Source organism: Engystomops pustulosus, chromosome 8, assembly GCF_040894005.1.
Source record: "Engystomops pustulosus chromosome 8, aEngPut4.maternal, whole genome shotgun sequence".
NCBI classification, from domain to species: domain Eukaryota; kingdom Metazoa; phylum Chordata; class Amphibia; order Anura; family Leptodactylidae; genus Engystomops; species Engystomops pustulosus.
The window spans coordinates 7,397,479-7,417,706 of NC_092418.1; the positions used below are offsets into that span (position 1 = coordinate 7,397,479).

At 49.4% G+C, this 20,228-nt stretch overlaps 1 protein-coding gene across 1 annotated transcript; it reads left to right on the plus strand.

Annotated features, from left to right (window-relative positions):
* The first annotated feature begins 7,896 nt into the window (after positions 1 to 7,896).
* Positions 7,897 to 20,125, plus strand: LOC140075726 (uncharacterized). The gene is made up of 12 exons (XM_072121991.1): positions 7,897 to 8,232; positions 11,017 to 11,247; positions 11,500 to 11,549; positions 13,481 to 13,805; positions 13,890 to 14,099; positions 14,417 to 14,551; positions 14,887 to 15,003; positions 15,255 to 15,350; positions 16,068 to 16,163; positions 16,918 to 17,013; positions 17,398 to 17,493; positions 18,890 to 20,125. Exons 1-12 carry the CDS (start codon positions 8,166 to 8,168, stop codon positions 19,399 to 19,401), a joined length of 2,031 nt encoding a protein of 676 aa, XP_071978092.1. The 5' UTR covers positions 7,897 to 8,165; the 3' UTR covers positions 19,402 to 20,125.
* Positions 20,126 to 20,228: the final 103 nt, after the last annotated feature.

Below are 20,228 nucleotides of genomic sequence, written 5' to 3' on the forward strand. Positions count from 1 at the left end.
GAGAGCCCTCCATACACAGCGCCAGAGAGCCCCCCATACACAGCACCAGAGAGCCCCCCCGTACACAGCGCCAGAGAGCCCCCCCCATACACAGCGCCAGGGAGCCCCCCCATACAGAGCGCCAGAGAGCCCCCCCCATACACAGCGCCATAGAGCCCCCCCATACACAGCGCCAGAGAGCCCCCCCATACACAGCGCCAGAGAGCCCCCCCATACACAGCGCCAGAGAGCCCCCCCCCATACACAGCGCCAGAGAGCCCCCCATACACAGCGCCAGAGAGCCCCCCCATACACAGCGCCAGAGAGCCCCCCCATACACAGCGCCAGAGAGCCCCCCATACACAGCGCCAGAGAGCCCCCCCATACACAGCGCCAGAGAGCCCCCCCCATACACAGCGCCAGAGAGCCCCCCCCATACACAGCGCCAGAGAGCCCCCCCCATACACAGCGCCAGAGAGCCCCCCCCATACACAGCACCAGAGAGCCCTCCATACACAGCGCCAGAGAGCCCCCCATACACAGCGCCAGAGAGCCCCCCCCATACACAGCGCCAGGGAGCCCCCCATACACAGCGCCAGAGAGCCCCCCCCATACAGAGCGCCAGGGAGCCCCCCATACACAGCGCCAGAGAGCCCCCCCATACACAGCGCCAGAGAGCCCCCCCATACACAGCGCCAGAGAGCCCCCCCATACACAGCGCCAGAGAGCCCCCCATACAGAGCACCAGAGAGCCCCCCCATACACAGCGCCAGAGAGCCCCCCCATACACAGCGCCAGAGAGCCCCCCATACACAGCGCCAGAGAGCCCCCCATACACGGCGCCAGAGCCCCCCATACAGGGCACCAGAGAGCCCTCCATACACAGCGCCAGAGAGCCCCCCATACACAGCACCAGAGAGCCCCCCGTACACAGCACCAGAGAGCCCCCCCATACACAGCGCCAGAGAGCCCCCCCATACACAGCGCCAGAGAGCCCCCCCCCATACACAGCGCCAGAGAGCCCCCCCATACACAGCGCCAGAGAGCCCCCCCATACACAGCGCCAGGGAGCCCCCCCATACAGAGCGCCAGAGAGCCCCCCCCATACACAGCGCCATAGAGCCCCCCCATACACAGCGCCAGAGAGCCCCCCCATACACAGCGCCAGAGAGCCCCCCCATACACAGCGCCAGAGAGCCCCCCCCCATACACAGCGCCAGAGAGCCCCCCATACACAGCGCCAGAGAGCCCCCCCATACACAGCGCCAGAGAGCCCCCCCATACACAGCGCCAGAGAGCCCCCCCCATACACAGCACCAGAGAGCCCCCCCATACACAGCTCCAGAGAGCCCCCCATACACAGCTCCAGAGAGCCCCCCCCATACACAGCACCAGAGAGCCCCCCATACACAGCACCAGGGAGCCCCCGTACACAGCACCAGGGAGCCCCCCCATACACAGCGCCAGAGAGCCCTCCATACACAGCACCAGAGAGCCCCCCCATACACAGCGCCAGGGAGCCCCCCCATACACAGCTCCAGAGAGCCCCCCCCATACACAGCACCAGAGAGCCCCCCATACACAGCGCCAGAGAGTCCCCCCATACACAGCGCCATAGAGCCCCCCCCATACACAGCGCCAGAGAGCCCCCCCATACACAGCACCAGAGAGCCCCCCATACACAGCGCCATAGAGCCCCCCCATACACAGCGCCAAAGAGCCCCCCATACAGAGAGCCCCCCCCCGTACACAGCGCCATAGAGCCCCCCCCCCGTACACAGCGCCAGAGTAGCCCCCCGTACACAGTGCCAGAGCCCCCCATACACAGAGCCCCTTTGTCCTCAGGTCAGAGATGATGTATGTAGGGGACAGTCCTGGGGTGACCCCGCTGACTAGTAGTAGTCACAGATCGCAGCCCCCCGGCCCCTTTGCCCTCCCCCCGGTTCCTCTAATGATTCGCAGACTTTTGGCTTCTGGAGACGATCAGGAATCTGAGTGATGGAAACGCTGGATTGTGGTAACGGGATCAGGGAGGTTCCCCCATAGCGACCGCACTGACATCACCCGAGTGTTTACCCGTTACCAGGAGGCCGCACGCTCTCCAGCACCTCCCATGTGCCCAGCGCCATCTGCTGGAGGAGCGGGAGTCCTCCCTGGTTATATATATCCAGTGTGTGCTGTATCCGAGCACCCGCCGGACACATATAGGACATCATAGAGAAGAACCAATGAGAATAAAGCACTTGGGGTGAAATAGAAACTTACTATCATCTCCAGTAGCCTCCAGATGTGCCTGTGTCTCACCTCTATCACACAGAAGCATCAGCAGGGTCATACAGGACATTATATAGCTGCAGTGTTCATAAAAAAGCACATGGGGTGAAATAGAAACATACTAATAGCCCCTATGTATATCCTCTGTCACACAGAAGCATCAGTTGGATCACATACGATATATCATAGAGAAGTCTAGGACTGTGCTGATGGAGTAAAGCATATGGGGTGAAATAGAGGCTGCCGCAGGTAATAGTAAGTTTCTATCTAAGCCTACGCCCCTTCACTATCACTCATAAGCACCAGCAGGGTCATACAGGACACTGTGGAGAAGTACAGACCTGGACTGATTGTAATAAAGCACTTTGGGTGAGATAGAAGCTTCCTGTTATCTCCAGCCATCTCTATCTATGTCTGTGGCTCTGACGTGCTGCTCAGAAGCATCAGCGGGATCATATAGGACACTATGGAGAAGTACAGACCTGGACTGATGGGAATAAAGCACTTTGGGTGAGATAGAAGCTTCCTGTTATCTCCAGCAGCCTCTGTCTGTGTCTCCTCTATGACTCAGATCCTTCCTTCTCCATAGATCGTTTTCTAGGTAATGTCCGGCTGTTGTGATGAAGATTTAAAGGGAACCCGTCAGCAGCCGCACACCTTGTAGGTCATCTTTCCTCCATGGCCCAGCGTGGTGGCATCATCCAGAGAATCAACTTTGAAGTGAGATGTAAATTGTTTGTATAAAGTCCTGGAGGTGGAGAGGTGAACGCGGAAGTCAAGCTCTCTCCACCTATGAAGCCTCCTCCCTGTGATTGATATCATCACCTGCTTAGTGATTTCTCCGGATGCAGGTCCATAAATTACACTGAAGGAAACTTTCCGAGGCAAGGAGAGCTTGACTTCAGTGTTAAACTCTCCGCCTCCTTGCCTTTATGCAAATAATTTGCATCAAACTTTAAAGTTGATTTTCAGGATGATGCCACCGCCCTGACCCATCATCTAGAAGCTGCTGACATGCTCCACAACACACAGGTAATGGATTATTAGGCCGATTGCTGATGACAGGTTCCCTTTAAAAAAAAAAAAGATTTTTTTCCCCTAAACTTATGGCACCGTCCTCCTGGTGACAGCAGGGGGCAGCGTCTGTCAGTACTGCACATACACAGTGTGATGGAGCCACCTAGTGGTAGGAGATCCTCATCATGTGTGACTATATTCTGTGGGGCGCAGCTCACCGGGAGACGCGGTTTCGGCACAGGCAGCTGTTGGTGCAAAAATAAAAGGGGATTTCTTGGGGGTCATTTACTAAGGGCCCGATTCGCGTTTTCCCGTCGTGTTACCCGAATATTTCCGATTTGCGCCGATTTCCCCCGGGATTGGGGGGCGTGGCCGAACGAAAACCCAACGGATTCGAAAAAACCGCCGCATTTAAAAAAAAAAAATGTGTAGCGAAAATTGCACTTACCTTCACTCAGCCCGGCCTCGGTGAACTTGAGTGCGTTCCGACGCTCTTCAGCGCAGCAGCGCCACCTGATGGACGTCGGAGGAACTGCCTTAATAAATCCCGTCTGGACCCGAATCCAGCGCAGAGAACGCACAGCTGGATCGCGAATGGACCGGGTAAGTAAATCTGCCCCAAGGTCTCTTTCAGCTTCAAGCAAAACAAACTCACTTTCTTCAGCTTATAGACATAAACTTAAACAATCTTTTCTTCTGGTATAACAAATACAAATGGAAGGATCTCACCAGGCAACAGTGTAGCATCCCAGTAAGTAAGTCGGAGGCAGCAGTGTAGCATCCCATGAAGTCTGATGCCGCAGTATAGCATCCCAGGAAGCGTTAGGCAGCAGTATAGCATCTCTGGAGGTCTGAGGCAGCAGTGTAGCATCCCAGGAAGTTTGAAGCAACAGTGTAGCATCCCAGTAAGTAAGTCGGAGGCAGCAGTGTAGCATCCCATGAAGTGTGAGGCCGCAGTATAGCATCCCAGGAGGTCTGAGGCAGCAGTATAGCATCCAAGGAGGTCTGAGGCAGCAGTGTAGCATCCCTGGAAGTCTGAGGCAGCAGTGTAGCATCCCTGGAAGTCTGAGGCAGCAGTGTAGCATCCCATGAAGTCTGAGGAAGCAGTGTAGCATCCCATGAAGTCTGAGGAAGCAGTGTAGCATCCCATGAAGTCTGAGGAAGCAGTGTAGCATCCCATGAAGTCTGAGGCAGCAGTTTAGCATCCCATGAAGTCTGAGGCAGCAGTGTAGCATCCCATGAAGTCTGAGGCAGCAGTGTAGCATCCCATGAAGTCTGAGGCAGCAGTGTAGCATCCCATGAAGTGTGAGGCCGCAGTATAGCATCCCATGAAGTGTGAGGCCGCAGTATAGCATCCCAGGAGGTCTGAGGCAGCAGTGTAGCATCCCAGGAAGTCTGAGGCAGCAGTGTAGCATCCCAGGAAGTCTGAGGCAGCAGTGTAGCATCCCAGGAAGTCTGAGGCAGCAGTGTAGCATCCCAGGAAGTCTGAGGCAGCAGTGTAGCATCCCATGAAGTCTGAGACAGCAGTGTAGCATCCCATGAAGTCTGAGGTAGCAGTATAGCATCCCAGGAGGTCTGAGGCAGCAATGTAGCATCCCAGGAGGTCTGAGGCAGCAATGTAGCATCCCAGGAAGTCTGAGGTAGCAGTATAGCATCCCAGGAAGTGTGAGGCTGCAGTATAGCATCCCAGGAAGTGTGAGGCTGCAGTATAGCATCCCAGGAAGTGTGAGGCTGCAGTATAGCATCCCAGGAGGTCTGAGGCAGCAGTATAGCATCCCAGGAAGTCTGAGGTAGCAGTATAGCATCCCAGGAGGTCTGAGGCAGCAGTGTAGCATCCCATGAAGTCTGAGGTAGCACATGGAGAACACAGCTGGATATAACACACACACAGATCCTCTCACCTGAGCAGCCACTAATTTAACTAAGTTGCACCTGGGCTGGAGTGTGGAGCGACCTTCTCACCCGGACTTTTTGGTTGCTCACATACCGGACACATTCCAGCATTCCAGTATATGCAGCTACCTGTGCAGCATGCAGGGGGCGCCAGATTCAGTCTTTTCAACAGAAACCTGGCGCCAGCCCTTAGTGAATGAGCCCCTACAAGTATAAGCTGATAATAAGGCCCCGGGTCTCTCCGGAGTGGTCAGTCCTTGCAGTTCAGTATTTTATACAAGCGTGTGAGCCTGCGTCTAATCCCACAGTGACTACTACATTGCTACCCAGGCCGCAGAGCCCTTCTTGCCTCCTACTAGCCAGTCCCCTGACCCCTGGACACAGACAAACAATCTCATGGAAGTCTGCAGAGAGGAACATGTTCAGCTTGTCACCTGCTGCCTCTGTCTGCCATTAATCAGACTGTGAGTTATTGTCCACGATTTCTGTCACCACGTGTGATCCCTGGCTGCCGCTAACACCCTGGGCCTCCCCTTCACCATCTGCCCGGGATCCATCACTGTGCACACACCAGGAGTGCCCCAGGGGGAGCCCTTCATTACACTGCAGCCTCCCCCTTCTTGCATCCCCTCGGTGGCCCTGATGGGCGCAGACAAGACAGGTTCACCTGGACCGAGCCACCCAGGACCCAACTAGTGCTAAGCCACGCATGAAGCCAGCCGCTCAGGTACCGGGGAATCCTGCCGCCCCCACATCAAGGTCAGGCCTCGGGGGTAACGTGGCACTAGCAAGATGGAATCCAGCAGATGAGGAGGATGACGAGGAGGCGCAGAGCCTCTTCTAGATCCTGGTGACATCTTCCTGACTCCTTAGTGTCCCTCCGCTTCACCGTTAGGTAGGTTGAAGTCCAGGGACGGCAGAGATGGATCATAAGGAAGTGACTGACGATCTGCAGGGAAATTCTCTGTAGATGATTGACAACTTTCTGCCCCCTGATACATCACTTACCCCTGACACCCAGGGGCACCCAGAGACACGAGGACACAGGGGGAGAGACAGCACCGCAGAGACATCACTCCAGAGACAGTGACAGGGGGAGAGACAGCACCGCAGAGACATCCCTCCAGAGACAGTGACACAAGGACACAGGGGGAGAGACAGCACCGGAGAGACATCGCTCCAAAGACAGTGACAGGAGGACACAGGGGGAGAGAGACAGCACCGCAGAGACATCACTCCAGAGACAGTGACAGGGGGAGAGACAGCACCGCAGAGACATCCCTCCAGAGACAGTCCTGAGACAGTCAGAGGGAAGGAAGAGATGAGGAGATAAAGAGGAGACAGTCCAGGAGGTCAGAGACCACAGAGAACAGACATGAGGAGAAGGTAAGTCCTGAGTGGCTACTTACACCTCCTCTACCGATACACGAGACCCCTCTGTATAAGAAGAGACCCTGTATATGATGTGTAGCGGTCACACAGAGCAGCCCCAATGTCTCATTCCTGTATATACAGTGACATAAACCTTCCCATGGGATTATCTTCCACAAGTGACCGGCTGCTACATAAACCACTACACTCCAGGGATCTGTACAGATAGATAGAAGATCCCTACTGACAGGGAGTCACATAAACTCCTAATCCCTACAAATAGACAGCAGGTTCCTACAGATAGTTCAATACAGTGGATCTGTACAGATAGACAGAAGATCCCTACAGAAAGAGCCACATAGGCAGCTAATCCCTACAGATAGACAGTGATCCTTACAGATAGACAGCTAATCCCTACAGATAGACCGTGATCCTTACAGATAGACAGCTAATCCCTACAGATAGAGAGCGATCCTTATAGATATACAGCTAATCCATACAGACAGTCACATAGACAGCTAATCCCTACAGATAGAGAGTGATCCTTACAGATAGACAGCCAATCCCTACAGACAGATAGTCACATAGACAGTGGATCCCTACATGTAGATCCCTACAGAGAGACGGTCATACATGTATTTTGTTTCTTTTTAGTAACAAGTTGGATCAACAAAAACAGTCTATGACAAGAGAAAACAACAGGTGAGGGATTGGGGGGTCTCTTGTGCTACCGTATAGAGGAGACTATGGGATTATTGTATGTAGGGGACGGGGGGAGATCTAGGAGGGTGTTATAGGGGGGGGGGAGGACACAAGGAGAGGGATAAGTAGTAGACACTAATATATGGTGGGGTCAGGACTCAGAACAGCAAAGTGACAGAACTTCTGCTGTAATAGATGTGGTCACACTAACTGATGATCACATAATCTATTACTACTCGCTGATTCCAAAGTTATCAGAGTCGCTTGGTTTCTTATGTGTTTTTGGCTTTGTGTTTGGTCAGTGACTTGGAGGAATTAGTTATGTGTTCATCTACATCTGAAGTTGGGTTTACAAAATTTTCGGACCTTCTAAAGCCCAGATATATTTCCTGTTGCTCATGTTGAACCTATGAAGAGGAGGTGATGACTTCAGCGCTTCAGCTTTATTTTTTTTCTTCCTGTTCCTGGTGCTTATCTCCAGGGTTTAGGGTATAATGGGGTTACTGAGTTCTGCAGAACAAAGTCCAACAAGAGTAGACCTGTAAACAGTAGAGGCTCACTCTTGGTATGTACATCAGCCCATGAGTTATTGGGGTTCTCTGTGGTTCCCAACATTGACATCATCATCTGATGGGAATCTACCCTGAGATATGACAAACACAACGTCAGGACAGTTGAGTGGCCTCCAGTGTCTGGTTCTCTGACTTCTTCTATGTCTTGGTTTCTTTTGCAGTAACAATGTTGTGGTTGGAATCATCTCCAGATGTTTGGAGAAGGACCTGCAGTGGTTGATTTTATTTATCAAAGGCAATTTTCGGGACCTTGTGTCTGATGTGAAGTTTGTACATATCAACAACAAAACAAAGTGGGAGAAGGAGATCCGAGGCTGCTCGGTGGGGATCCTGTACCATAGCTGCCGCCAGGGATGGATGGATATTGTTGATGTAGATGGAGCGTTGTATGATGAGGAGCTTCAGTCACTCTCCTACACTCTAGGTAATGATAACACCTAGGTCCATATTGCTGGTGGCCTACACAGAGTTTTGGCTTGCCCAGTCTTCAGTTTCCTTAGTCTGGTGTTGGTCCAACCTGTCCGCTTTTTTTTTCCCTCTCATCTTGGTCCTCCATCTCTAGTCTTCAGCCACCTCAGCCCAGTGTAGGTTTCTTATCTTCAGTAATGAGTGTGATCTCCACTGTCTACTCATCTTTGCATGTCCAATCCTGGTCTCCTGTTTACAGCCTTGTTTACTCCTGTCTTATCTTGATAACTCCAGTCTTGGTGTTATTTTCCAGTCAGAGGTCTTTGCATGTTGGTAGTCTTCCCTGTCCAGTCTTGGTCTTCTCTGAGAAGTCTAGGTATCCCCCATCCTATCCTAGTTCTCCTGTCCAGTCTTGGTCTTCTCTGAGAAGTCTATGTTTCTTCCATCCTGTCCTAGTTCTCCTGTCCAGTCTTGGTCTTCTCTGAATAGTCTAGGTATCTCCCATCCTGTCCTAGTTCTCCTGTCCAGTCTTGGTCTTCTCTGAGAAGTCTAGGTATCTCCCATCCTGTCCTAGTTCTCCTGTCCAGTCTTGGTCTTCTCTGAGAAGTCTAGGTATCTCCCATCCTGTCCTAGTTCTCCTGTCCAGTCTTGGTCTTCTCTGAGAAGTCTAGATTTCTCCCATCCTATCCTAGTTCTTCTGTCCAGTCTTGGTCTTCTCTGAGAAGTCTAGGTTTCTCCCATCCTATCCTAGTTCTCCTGTCCAGTCTTGGTCTTCTCTGAGAAGTCTAGGTTTCTCCCATCCTATCCTAGTTCTCCTGTCCAGTCTTGGTCTTCTCTGAGAAGTCTAGGTATCTCCCATCCTATCCTAGTTCTCCTGTCCAGTCTTGGTCTTCTCTGAGAAGTCTAGGTATCTCCCATCCTCTCCTAGTTCTCCTGTCCAGTCTTGGTCTTCTCTGAGAAGTCTAGGTATCTCCCATCCTATCCTAGTTCTCCTGTCCAGTCTTGGTCTTCTCTGAGAAGTCTAGGTATCTCCCATCCTATCCTAGTTCTTCTGTCCAGTCTTGGTCTTCTCTGAGAAGTCTAGGTTTCTCCCATCCTATCCTAGTTCCCCTGTCCAGTCTTGGTCTTCTCTGAGAAGTCTAGGTTTCTCCCATCCTATCCTAGTTCTCCTGTCCAGTCTTGGTCTTCTCTGAGAAGTCTAGGTATCTCCCATCCTCTCCTCGTTCTCCTGTCCAGTCTTGGTCTTCTCTGAGAAGTCTAGATTTTTCCCATCCTATCCTCGTTCTCCTGTCCAGTCTTGGTCTTCTCTGAGAAGTCTAGGTATCTCCCATCCTATCCTAGTTCTCCTGTCCAGTCTTGGTCTTCTCTGAGAAGTCTAGGTTTCTCCCATCCTATCCTAGTTCTCCTGTCCAGTCTTGGTCTTCTCTGAGAAGTCTAGATTTCTCCCATCCTATCCTAGTTCTCCTGTCCAGTCTTAGTCTTCTCTGAGAACTCTAGATTTCTTCCATCCTATCCTAGTTCCCCTGTCCAGTCTTGATCTTCTCTGAGAAGTCTAGATTTCTCCCATCATATCCTAGTTCTCCTGTCCAGTCTTGTCTTCTCTCAGTAGTGTAGATTTCTCCCATCCTATCCTAGTTCTCCTGTCCAGTCTTGGTCTTCTCTGAGAAGTCTAGGTATCTCCCATCCTATCCTAGTTCTCCTGTCCAGTCTTGGTCTTCTCTGAGAAGTCTAGGTATCTCCCATCCTATCCTAGTTCTTCTGTCCAGTCTTAGTCTTCTCTGAGAACTCTAGATTTCTTCCATCCTATCCTAGTTCTCCTGTCCAGTCTTGGTCTTCTCTGAGAAGTCTAGGTATCTCCCATCCTCTCCTAGTTCTCATGTCCAGTCTTGGTCTTCTCTGAGAAGTCTAGGTATCTCCCATCCTATCCTAGTTCTCCTGTCCAGTCTTGGTCTTCTCTGAGAAGTCTAGGTATCTCCCATCCTATTCTAGTTCTTCTGTCCAGTCTTAGTCTTCTCTGAGAACTCTAGATTTCTTCCATCCTATCCTAGTTCTCCTGTCCAGTCTTGGTCTTCTCTGAGAAGTCTAGGTATCTCCCATCCTCTCCTAGTTCTCCTGTCCAGTCTTGGTCTTCTCTGAGAAGTCTAGGTATCTCCCATCCTATCCTAGTTCTCCTGTCCAGTCTTGGTCTTCTCTGAGAAGTCTAGGTATCTCCCATCCTCTCCTAGTTCTCCTGTCCAGTCTTGGTCTTCTCTGAGAAGTCTAGGTATCTCCCATCCTCTCCTAGTTCTCCTGTCCAGTCTTGGTCTTCTTTGGTCAGTATTAATTTTTGCGTAATCTCTTCTTTACACTTTTGTTTGTTCCTGTCCTATTTACATCTCCTCTTCCAAGCTTTGGTTTCTTCTGTCTAATTTTGGTGCTAAAAATTATTGTACTTTTTGTAAAATTTCCATACACAACGGATTTACTAATTATTTTTCATTGACATTACGGTTGGTCTTGGTCTTGTTTGTCAACTTTTGTTTTCTCCAGTTTTTATCCCCTCCTTCCAACTTTGGTTCGTCTTGTATAATGTTGGTGTCCCTTGTATGATCATCATCTGTAGTCTACCCTGTCCAGTCTTCATCTTCTCTTTACCGGTTTTGGTTCCCCTGTTGGATGATCTTAGTCTACTCTTATCTACTCTAAAATCACAACATGAGGTTTTGATCTGTTCTATGAGGTGGTCGGAGCTTATCACCGATGACTAGACCTACGTCATGTTACTCTGCTGTATGAAGTCTCATGTACATTGTTTCTGCAGGAAATTCTAAGGTTCTGGTGGTTTTGGATGACTTGGAGAATTGCTCTGCCAGTGAGAGGCAGAAGATTGTGAAGAGACAACCCAGCCTGAGATACCGATCTTCTGAGATCCTCCTTTTCCCCCAAACCGGAAAAATCGAAGAAGCTACTAAGAAGGAAGAAGACTTCCGTAAGGTTTTTGGTAACAACGCAGCCAGTATGGAGCTCCGAACCAACATCAATTTGCCTAAAGGTAACAGGATCACATATTTGGCTCAGTTTTTCTCCAAAAGTGCAACATCTTGATAGAAAGTTGTTCCTATTTACTTGAACACTGGTTTCCAGACATTTAGCCTAATATAGAAAAAAAACATACCAAAACGAGGTATTTCAGACCAAAATGTTGAATTTATAATGTCTATATTGTTAGATATCCATAGTTTTTCACCTGTAAGAGGTATCAGACATGGACAGAATAATGGAGATGACTTCTCTTTCTTTATAGGTCCATCGTCTCGTCTCTCCCTTTCCACCGCCCCTGTAACCAAAACTCCTGTAAGTTCTACCAAATACAAGTCTCTTTCTGTCTAAGCTTATTATAGAAATTCAGCCGTTATCACACAACCATCGATGTGCCAGCTCCATTTACGTAACAAACCCGTGCCCCAAACTCACTGCATCTAGAGCACTACTGTATGGGGTGGCTCCTCCAAGGGTTTTAGGGATTAAGGATTTTGCTTGAGGTCTATGTGAAATGTTTAAAGCTGATGATCGATGGACCATGATGGATGTTCAGGCAATCGGTAAAATCAAAAAAGTTCTTTTTTTCTCAGTAATGTACTTTCTGCCCCCATCTTGACAGAAAAAACGGAACTATCACATGGTGGTAAGTATTCAGCCCCTTTGCTGTTACTCGGATCTAACTCACATGTTGTCCATTTCCTTCTGATTCTCCTTGAGATGGTTCTACTCCCTCATTAGAGTCCAGCTGTGTGTTAATTAAACTGATTGGACTTGATTAGGAAAAGCTCACACCTGTCTATATAAGACCTCACAGTTCACATTGCATATCAGAGCACATGAGAATCATGAGGTCTAAGGAACTGCCCAAGGAGCTCAGAGACAGAATTATGGCAAGACACAGATCTGGCCAAGGTTACAAAAGAATTTCTGCAGCACTCAAGGTTCTTAAGAGCACAGTGGCCTCCGTAATCCTTAAATGGAACAAGTTTAGGACGACCTGGTCGTCCATCCAAACTAAGCAATTGTGGGAGAAGAGCCTTGGGAGAGGTAAAGAAGAACCCAAGTGTCTGTGTCTGAGCTCCAGAGATGCAATAGGGAGTTGCCTATTACTGCAGCCTCCAGCAGTCAGGGCTTTATGGCAGAGTCTGGAGGCATCTCCTCAGTGCAAGACATATGGAAGCTGCATACAGGGTGCAAAACACATGAAGGACCCAAACTATGAGGAATAAGATTCCCAGCAGTGACACATGCCAGACAGCATCAGGCTATGGGGTAGGGGGGGGGGGGGGCAGCACCACTGGGTGTAATGGAAGGAAAGATGAATGCAGCCAAGTACAGGGATATCCTGGATGAGAACCTCTTCCAGATGCTTTGGACCTCAGACTGGGCCGAACCTTCCAACAAGACAACGATCCTAAGTACAACCCGGACCCCGGACCTAAACCCAATGGCGCACCTCTGGAGAGACCTGATAATCGCCTCCACCAACGTTCACCATCCAACCTGAGGGACCTGGAGATGATCTGCAAGGAGGAGGCCGAGGATCCCCAAATCCAGGGGGGAGGAACTTGTAGCATCTTCCCAAGGAGATTCCTGGCAGCACCAGCTACAAAGCTTTTACTCATTACTGAGCAAAGGGGCTGAATATACATCACCAGGGGCCGAATACTTGTTCCCGGGGGCCGAAATCTTGTCCCCGGGGGCCGAATACTTGTCCCTGGGGGGAATACTTATCACCGGGGACTGAATACTTATCACCGGGGACTGAATACTTATCACCGGGGACTGAATACTTATCACCGGGGGCTGAATACTTATCACCGGGGGCTGAATACTCATCACCGGGGGCTGAATACTCATCACCGGGGGCTGAATACTTATCACCGGGGGCTGAATACTCATCACCGGGGGCTGAATACTTATCACTGGGGGCTGAATACTTATCACCGGGGACTGAATACTTATCACCGGGGGCTGAATACTTATCACCGGGGGCTGAATACTCATCACCGGGGGCTGAATACTTATCACCGGGGGGCTGAATACTTATCACCGGGGGCTGAATACTTATCACCGGGGGCTGAATACTCATCACTGGGGGCTGAATACTCATCACCAGTGGAGATTTCAGGTTTTATTGTTTATTAAATTAGCAAAAATATTTACATTTCAGTTTTTTCTGTCAACAAAATCACGTGAAGGTGGCCTTAGACTTAAAAAATGGATAAATTGTCTTGTTTCAGTCTGTGAAAAGCAAGAAACGGATCTCACTCCCGAACATCTCCGCCTCGTCTAGTGAACCTGTCGAGGTTAAAGTCAGCATCTTCTCAAGGTCTGCACAAAGAAACTACGAGTGGCTGATGGATTGGCTGAAGACAACGTGTGTGGTGAGACCAGAAGATGTCCATGCCGTCTGCATCACTAATAGTTCCACTGCGTTTTACTCTGAGCTTCCAAACTGCTCCTTCGCCATCTTGTACCATACACTAAAACACGGCGCGCTCAACATCACCGATGTCAGCGACTCACTGTATGATGACGAGCTTAAATCGCTCTCCCAGTATCATGGTGGGTAAGGAGATCCAGGGGATTCAAATGGTTGGCACCACCTCCACCGGCAGGTTTCTTATATCTAATGTACATTTTGTGCAGGGAAGGAAAACGTCATCGTGGTCATCGATGACTTGGAGCATGACAGTCCAGATGAGAAGAAGTGGATACTGGTCAACCAGCCGAGCATCAGAACTCTGGCCCAAGATCTGTTCCTGTTCGATGAAAAAAAGAGTAGAAAGAACATAAATCTGGAAAACATGAAGCAAATCATAAGAAAGGAACCACCCAGTGATGAGATGACGGGGCCCGGTGTGTATCCACCAGCCATGTTGTCTTCAGTGATGCCTTTATCTAGTCTGTGGATCTTTCTAGTCTTCTCCACAGTCCTCTGTTCTCCTCTTCGCTTTTCCTCCATCACTTCTTCTCTCCTGCTTCTCGATTGGTCTCCATGGCATTGTCATGATAGGAGAGTTGTACAGATTATTGGTTGAAGACCTTACAAACAAACCTCACCTCCTTCAATGTGTTCCACTCTCCTGCTTGATGGTTGGTTGGTCCATCACTTACAGAAGCAGCGATTGAAAGTGTCTCCATGTTTATAACCTTCCTGGTTCCTCTTCATGTAGATTATCCATGGGCTGATTTTGAAAGGAATCCTATAACCTCCAGCACATCTTCAGCATATCTAGACCAAGAGCGTTATGTGAAGGTCCTAGCAGATAACCAACCCACATCTTACAGTAAAGAACGTGGCTTCTCCGGTACTGACTATTCATCAATCTAATGTTCTTCACATCACCTGATGTCCTCTCCTCTTAAAATAAAATCTCCATGATCGGTTCATGGTCCTCTACACGTGCATTTTTATGACAGCACATTCCAGCCATGAACTTTTACTACACCTGCATTCCCTGCTTTGCTGTCCCTTCCTTTCCTCTCCTCTCCATTGTCCTCCTCACCGTTGTCCACCTCTCCATTGTCCTCCTCACCGTTGTCCACCTCTCCATTGTCCTCCTCTCCATTGTTCTCTACAGAACCAATAACCGAAAGTGACTCCATGTTTCTTACCTTCCTTATTCTTCTCCACATACCGTAGATTATCCTCGGGTTGACTTTGGAAGGAATATTGCAACACGTCTAGACCAAGAATGTTATGAGGAGGTCAAAGACGATGACAAACAAACCCCATACAGAAAAGAAAGATACTTCTCTGGTACTGACCATTCATTGTGATTTATACTCCTCCGCACTCTCCTGAGTTTCTCTACTTCCTCCAGTCGTTATCACTGTCCTTTCCTCTCATCAGTTCTCTCCCACTCCTCCGCATTGTCCTTTGCTCTCTTCCTCTCTCCTGCTTCTCGGCTGGTTCCCATTGCATTGACAACCATGAACCATGTTCCCATACAGAGCAAATGATAGAAAGTGACTCCATGTTTATTACCTTCCTCATTCTTCTTCACGTAGATTATCCTCGGGCTGATTTTGAAAGGAATTTTACAACATATCCAGACCAAGAATGTTATGAGGAGCCAATAGCAGACGACCAACCAACATCATACGGTAAGGAATGGACTTCTCTGTTACTGACTATTCATTGGGACTCATGTCCTTCACTGTCCCTTCCAGTTCCCTCCACACTCCCCTGATTTTCTCTGCTCCCCTCCATTCTTTTTCTCCTTTCCTCCACTGCTCTTCACTTTTCTTTGCTCTTCTCCATTGCCCTTCACTCTCCTTCGTTCTTCTCCATTGCCCTTCACTCTCCTTCACTCTTCTCCATTGCCCTTCACTCTCCTTCGCTCTTCTCCATTGCCCTTCACTCTCCTGCGCTCTTCTCCATTGCCCTTCACTCTCCTTCGCTCTTCTCCATTGCCCTTCACTCTCCTGCGCTCTTCTCCATTGCCCTTCACTCTCCTTCGCTCTTCTCCATTGCCCTTCACTCTCCTGCGCTCTTCTCCATTGCCCTTCACTCTCCTTCGCTCTTCTCCATTGCCCTTCACTCTCCTGCACTCTTCTCCATTGCCCTTCACTCTCCTTCGCTCTTCTCCATTGCCCTTCACTCTCCTGCGCTCTTCTCCATTGCCCTTTACTCTCCTTCGCTCTTCTCCATTGCCCTTCACTCTCCTTCGCTCTTCTCCATTGTCCTTTGCTCTCCTCTTCTCTCCTTCTTACTGTCTGGTTCCCTCTGCAGCATCTACGATGATAGAAGAATATGTTCACATACAGAACCAATGATAGAAAGTGACTCCATGTTTATTACCTTCCTCATTCTCCATGTAGATTATCCTCGGGCTGATTTTGAAAGGAATTTTACAACATATCCAGACCAAGAATGTTATGAGGAGCCAATAGCAGACGACCAACCAACATCATACGGTAAAGAATGGACTTCTGTGTTACTGACTATTCATTGGGACTCATGTCCTTCACTGTACCTTCCAGTTCCCTCCACACTCTCCTGATTTTCTCTGCTCCCCTCCATTCTTTTTCTCTGTTCTCCTTTCGTCCAATCCCCTTCACTCTCCTTCGCTCTTTTCCATTGCCCTTCACTCCCCTTAGCTCTTCTCCATTGCCCTTTACTCTCCTTTGCTCTTCTCCATTGCCCTTCACTCTCCTTCGCTCTTCTCCATTGCCCTTCACTCTCCTTCGCTCTTCTCCATTGTCCTTCACTCTCCTGCGCTCTTCTCCATTGCCCTTCACTCTCCTTCGCTCTTCTCCATTGCCCTTTACTCTCCTTCGCTCTTCTCCATTGCCCTTCACTCTCCTTCGCTCTTCTCCATTGCCCTTCACTCTCCTTCGCTCTTCTCCATTGTCCTTCACTCTCCTGCGCTCTTCTCCATTGCCCTTCACTCGCCTTCGCTCTTCTCCATTGCCCTTCACTCCCCTTCGCTCTTCTCCATTGCCCTTTACTCTCCTTCGCTCTTCTCCATTGGCCTTCACTCTCCTTCGCTCTTCTCCATTGGCCTTCACTCTTCTTCGCTCTTCTCCATTGGCCTTTGCTTTCCTCTTCTCTCCTTCTTACTGTCTGGTTCCCTTTGCAGCATCTTTGATGATGGAAGAATATGTTCCCATACAGAACCAATGATAGAAAGTGACTCCATGTTTATTACCTTCCTTATTCTCCACGTAGATTATCCTCGGGCTACTTTTGGAAGGAATCCAACAACATATCCAGATCAAGAATGTTATGAGGAGCCAATAGCAGACAACAAACCAACACCATGCAGTAAGGAACACAACTAATCTGGCCAGTGTTCTCCTCAACTCCCCTTTGCTTCCTGTGTTTTCTCCTGATCCCTTCTGCTCTCTCCCAAACCCTTCTGCTCTTGCTCAATCCCGTTTCCTCTTCCCTGATCCCTTCTATTCTACCCCTATCCCTTTTGTTCTACCGCCGTCCCTTCTGCTCTCCCACCAATCCTTTAGTTCTCCCCCAATACCTTCTGTTCTCTCCCAATCCCTTCTGTACTCTGCTCTATATAACCCGTCTCTCCTTCAATGTCCTCCTCGCTCCTACACTGTCTGGCTTCTCGGTTGGTTGTTCGTTCAGTTACAGAACCAATGATAGAAAGTGACTCTATGTTTATTACCTTCCTCATTCTTCTTCACGTAGATTATCCTCGGGCTGATTTTGAAAGGAATTTTACAACATATCCAGACCAAGAATGTTATGAGGAGCCAATAGCAGACGACCAACCAACATCATACGGTAAAGAATGGACTTCTGTGTTACTGACTATTCATTGGGGCTCATGTTCTTCACTGTACCTTCCAGTTCCCTCCACACTCCCCTGATTTTCTCTGCTTCCCTCCATTCTTTATTTCTGTTCTTCTTTCCATTCCCCTTTCACTCTCCTTCACTCTTCTCCATTGCCTTTCACTCTCCTTCGCTCTTCTCTATTGCCTTTCACTCTCCTTCGTTCTTCTTTATTGCCTTTCACTCTCCTTCGCTCTTCTCCATTGCCCTTCACTCTCTTTCGCTCTTCTCCATTGCCTTTCACTTTCCTTCGCTCTTCTCCATTGCCCTTCACTCTCCTTCGTTCTTCTCCATTGGCCTTTACTCTCTTTCGTTCTTCTCCATTGGCCTTTACTCTCCTTCATTTTTCTCTATTGCCCTTCAATCTCCTTTGTTCTTCTCCATTGCCCTTCACTCTCCTTCGCTCTTCTCCATTGCCTTTCACTCTTCTTCGCTCTTCTCCATTGCCTCCTTCACTTTCCTTCGCTCTTCTCTATTGGGCTTCACTCTCCTTCGTTCTTCTCCATTGCCCTTCACTCTCCTTCGTTCTTCTCCATTGCCCTTCTTTCTCCTTCGCTCTTCTCCATTGCCCTTCACTCTCCTTCGTTCTTCTCCATTGTCGTTCACTCTCCTTCGTTCTTCTCCATTGCCCTTCACTCTCCTTTGTTCTTCTCCATTGCCGTTCACTCTCCTTTACTCTTCTCCATTGCCCTTCGCTCTCCTTTGCTCTTCTCCATTGCCCTTCGCTCTCCTTTGCTCTTCTCCATTGCCCTTCGCTCTCCTTTGCTCTTCTCCATTGCCCTTCGCTCTCCTTTGCTCTTCTCCATTGCCCTTCGCTCTCCTTTGCTCTTCTCCATTGCCCTTCGCTCTTCTTTGCTCTTCTCCATTGCCCTTCGCTCTTCTTTGCTCTTCTCCATTGCCCTTCACTCTCCTTTGCTCTTCTCCATTGCCCTTCACTCTCCTTCCTTCTTCTCCATTGCCCTTCACTTTCCTTCGCTCTTCTCCATTGTCCTTCGCTCTCCTTTGCTCTCCTCCATTGCCCTTCGCTCTCCTTTGCTCTTCTCCATTGCCCTTCGCTCTCCTTTGCTCTTCTCCATTGCCCTTCGCTCTCCTTTGCTCTTCTCCATTGCCCTTCGCTCTCCTTTGCTCTTCTCCATTGCCCTTCGCTCTCCTTTGCTCTTCTCCATTGACCTTCGCTCTTCTTTGCTCTTCTCCATTGCCCTTCGCTCTTCTTTGTTCTTCTCCATTGCCCTTTGCTCTCCTCTACTCTCCTGCTTACTGTCTGGTTCCCTTTGCATCGTCTATGATGATAGAAGAATATGTTCACCAACCAATGGTAGAAAGTTGTTTCTGTTTCCTTTCCATGTAGATTATCCACGGGCTGATTTTGAAAGGAATTCTATAACCTCCAGCACATCTTCAGAAGATCTAGAACGTTACTTGGAGGAGACAGCATACAGCTGTACCCAACCCACATCGTACACTACTGAACGTGACTCCTCCAACACTTATTCAGTGCGAACAACTACAGAACGGACCAAGACGAGCCTGGCTGGGTCTACGGCTGCTCATGTTGGGGTTGACTGCACATCCCAAGATTCTTCTCATGATATAGATAATGATTTATGGGAAGATTTTCAGCGTTTCCAACAGTCCTTGGAGAAAAGGCAAGAAAAACAACAATCCAAAACAGAAGAGTCGGACATTGTCCTGCTCCAGGAAAGGAGAGTGAATGAAAACCCTCAACGAAGGGTCGATAATCCAAGAATGAAGGAACGTCCCATAGTGGAAGATCGGAACACAACTCCTTGGAGTTCACACATGGACACAGTCATTCAGGAACTACTGGAAAAATTTAAAGAAAAAAAGCTCTACAAATAGATGAAAGGGACCAGGACAATGGGGGACAATCAGGAGACAATCAACCAGACTCTTATGTTACCAGCGCAGAGTCACGAAACTCAAAGATTCACAAGAACAAGAACGCAAAGGACTGAAGAAGAGCGTAATCAGGAGTGGACCGGAGATGCTGGAGGGACCCCACGTCGGTGTCATGTCTAGGTCTTATGTCATGGGCCACCATGTGTGTAGGACGGATGTGGAAGTTGCCCTCGCCAATGTTGTGATGTATAAGTACTTACATGTGTGTTTAGTGTCCTGGTTTTGGTGTCACATGTCCACCCGCCCAAGCTAAAGTGAGGACAGGGAATGTCCGGTCCTGGGTGTTCTGCCCAAAGTAGGAGGATAACGTTGATGATAAAGTTTTTTTGCCTCAGAAAATACGATAAACTCCAGTAGTGAACACGGAACGAGAAACTACAGCTGCTACTTCGCCACCGAAAATACGCTAAACCCTGTACCTGGATGTGTTTCTGAAAACTGTATCTAACAACGGCTGCTTAGATACTCACAGAACAATGAGCAGAACCGTGCAGAACGCAGACTGATTGTTATCACGTCGGCTCTGTCATGGCTCCGCCTCTCCTATCGGTGAGCGCCGAGTCCATGCTCCCGTAGCCCTTCACCCTCTGCACCCACCACTCCCTCCCTCACTTACCTCTCATCCTGTCCATGACCACCACTCCCTCCCTCACTTACCTCTCATCCTGTCCATGACCACCACTCCCTCCCTCACTTACCTCTCATCCTGTCCATGACCACCACTCCCACCCTCACTTACCTCTCATCCTGTCCATGACCACCACCCC

What these genes read in the sequence shown, in the direction of transcription:
- LOC140075726 (XM_072121991.1), top strand. Translation starts at nt 8,166, where the DNA reads ATGGATATTGTTGATGTAGATGGAGCGTTGTATGATGAGGAGCTTCAG. An exon ending in TGATGAGATGACGGGGCCCG is followed by an intron (nt 14,100 to 14,416) that starts GTGTGTATCCAC and finishes CTCTTCATGTAG; the next exon opens with ATTATCCATGGGCTGATTTT. An exon ending in CGACCAACCAACATCATACG is followed by an intron (nt 16,164 to 16,917) that starts GTAAAGAATGGA and finishes TTCTCCACGTAG; the next exon opens with ATTATCCTCGGGCTACTTTT.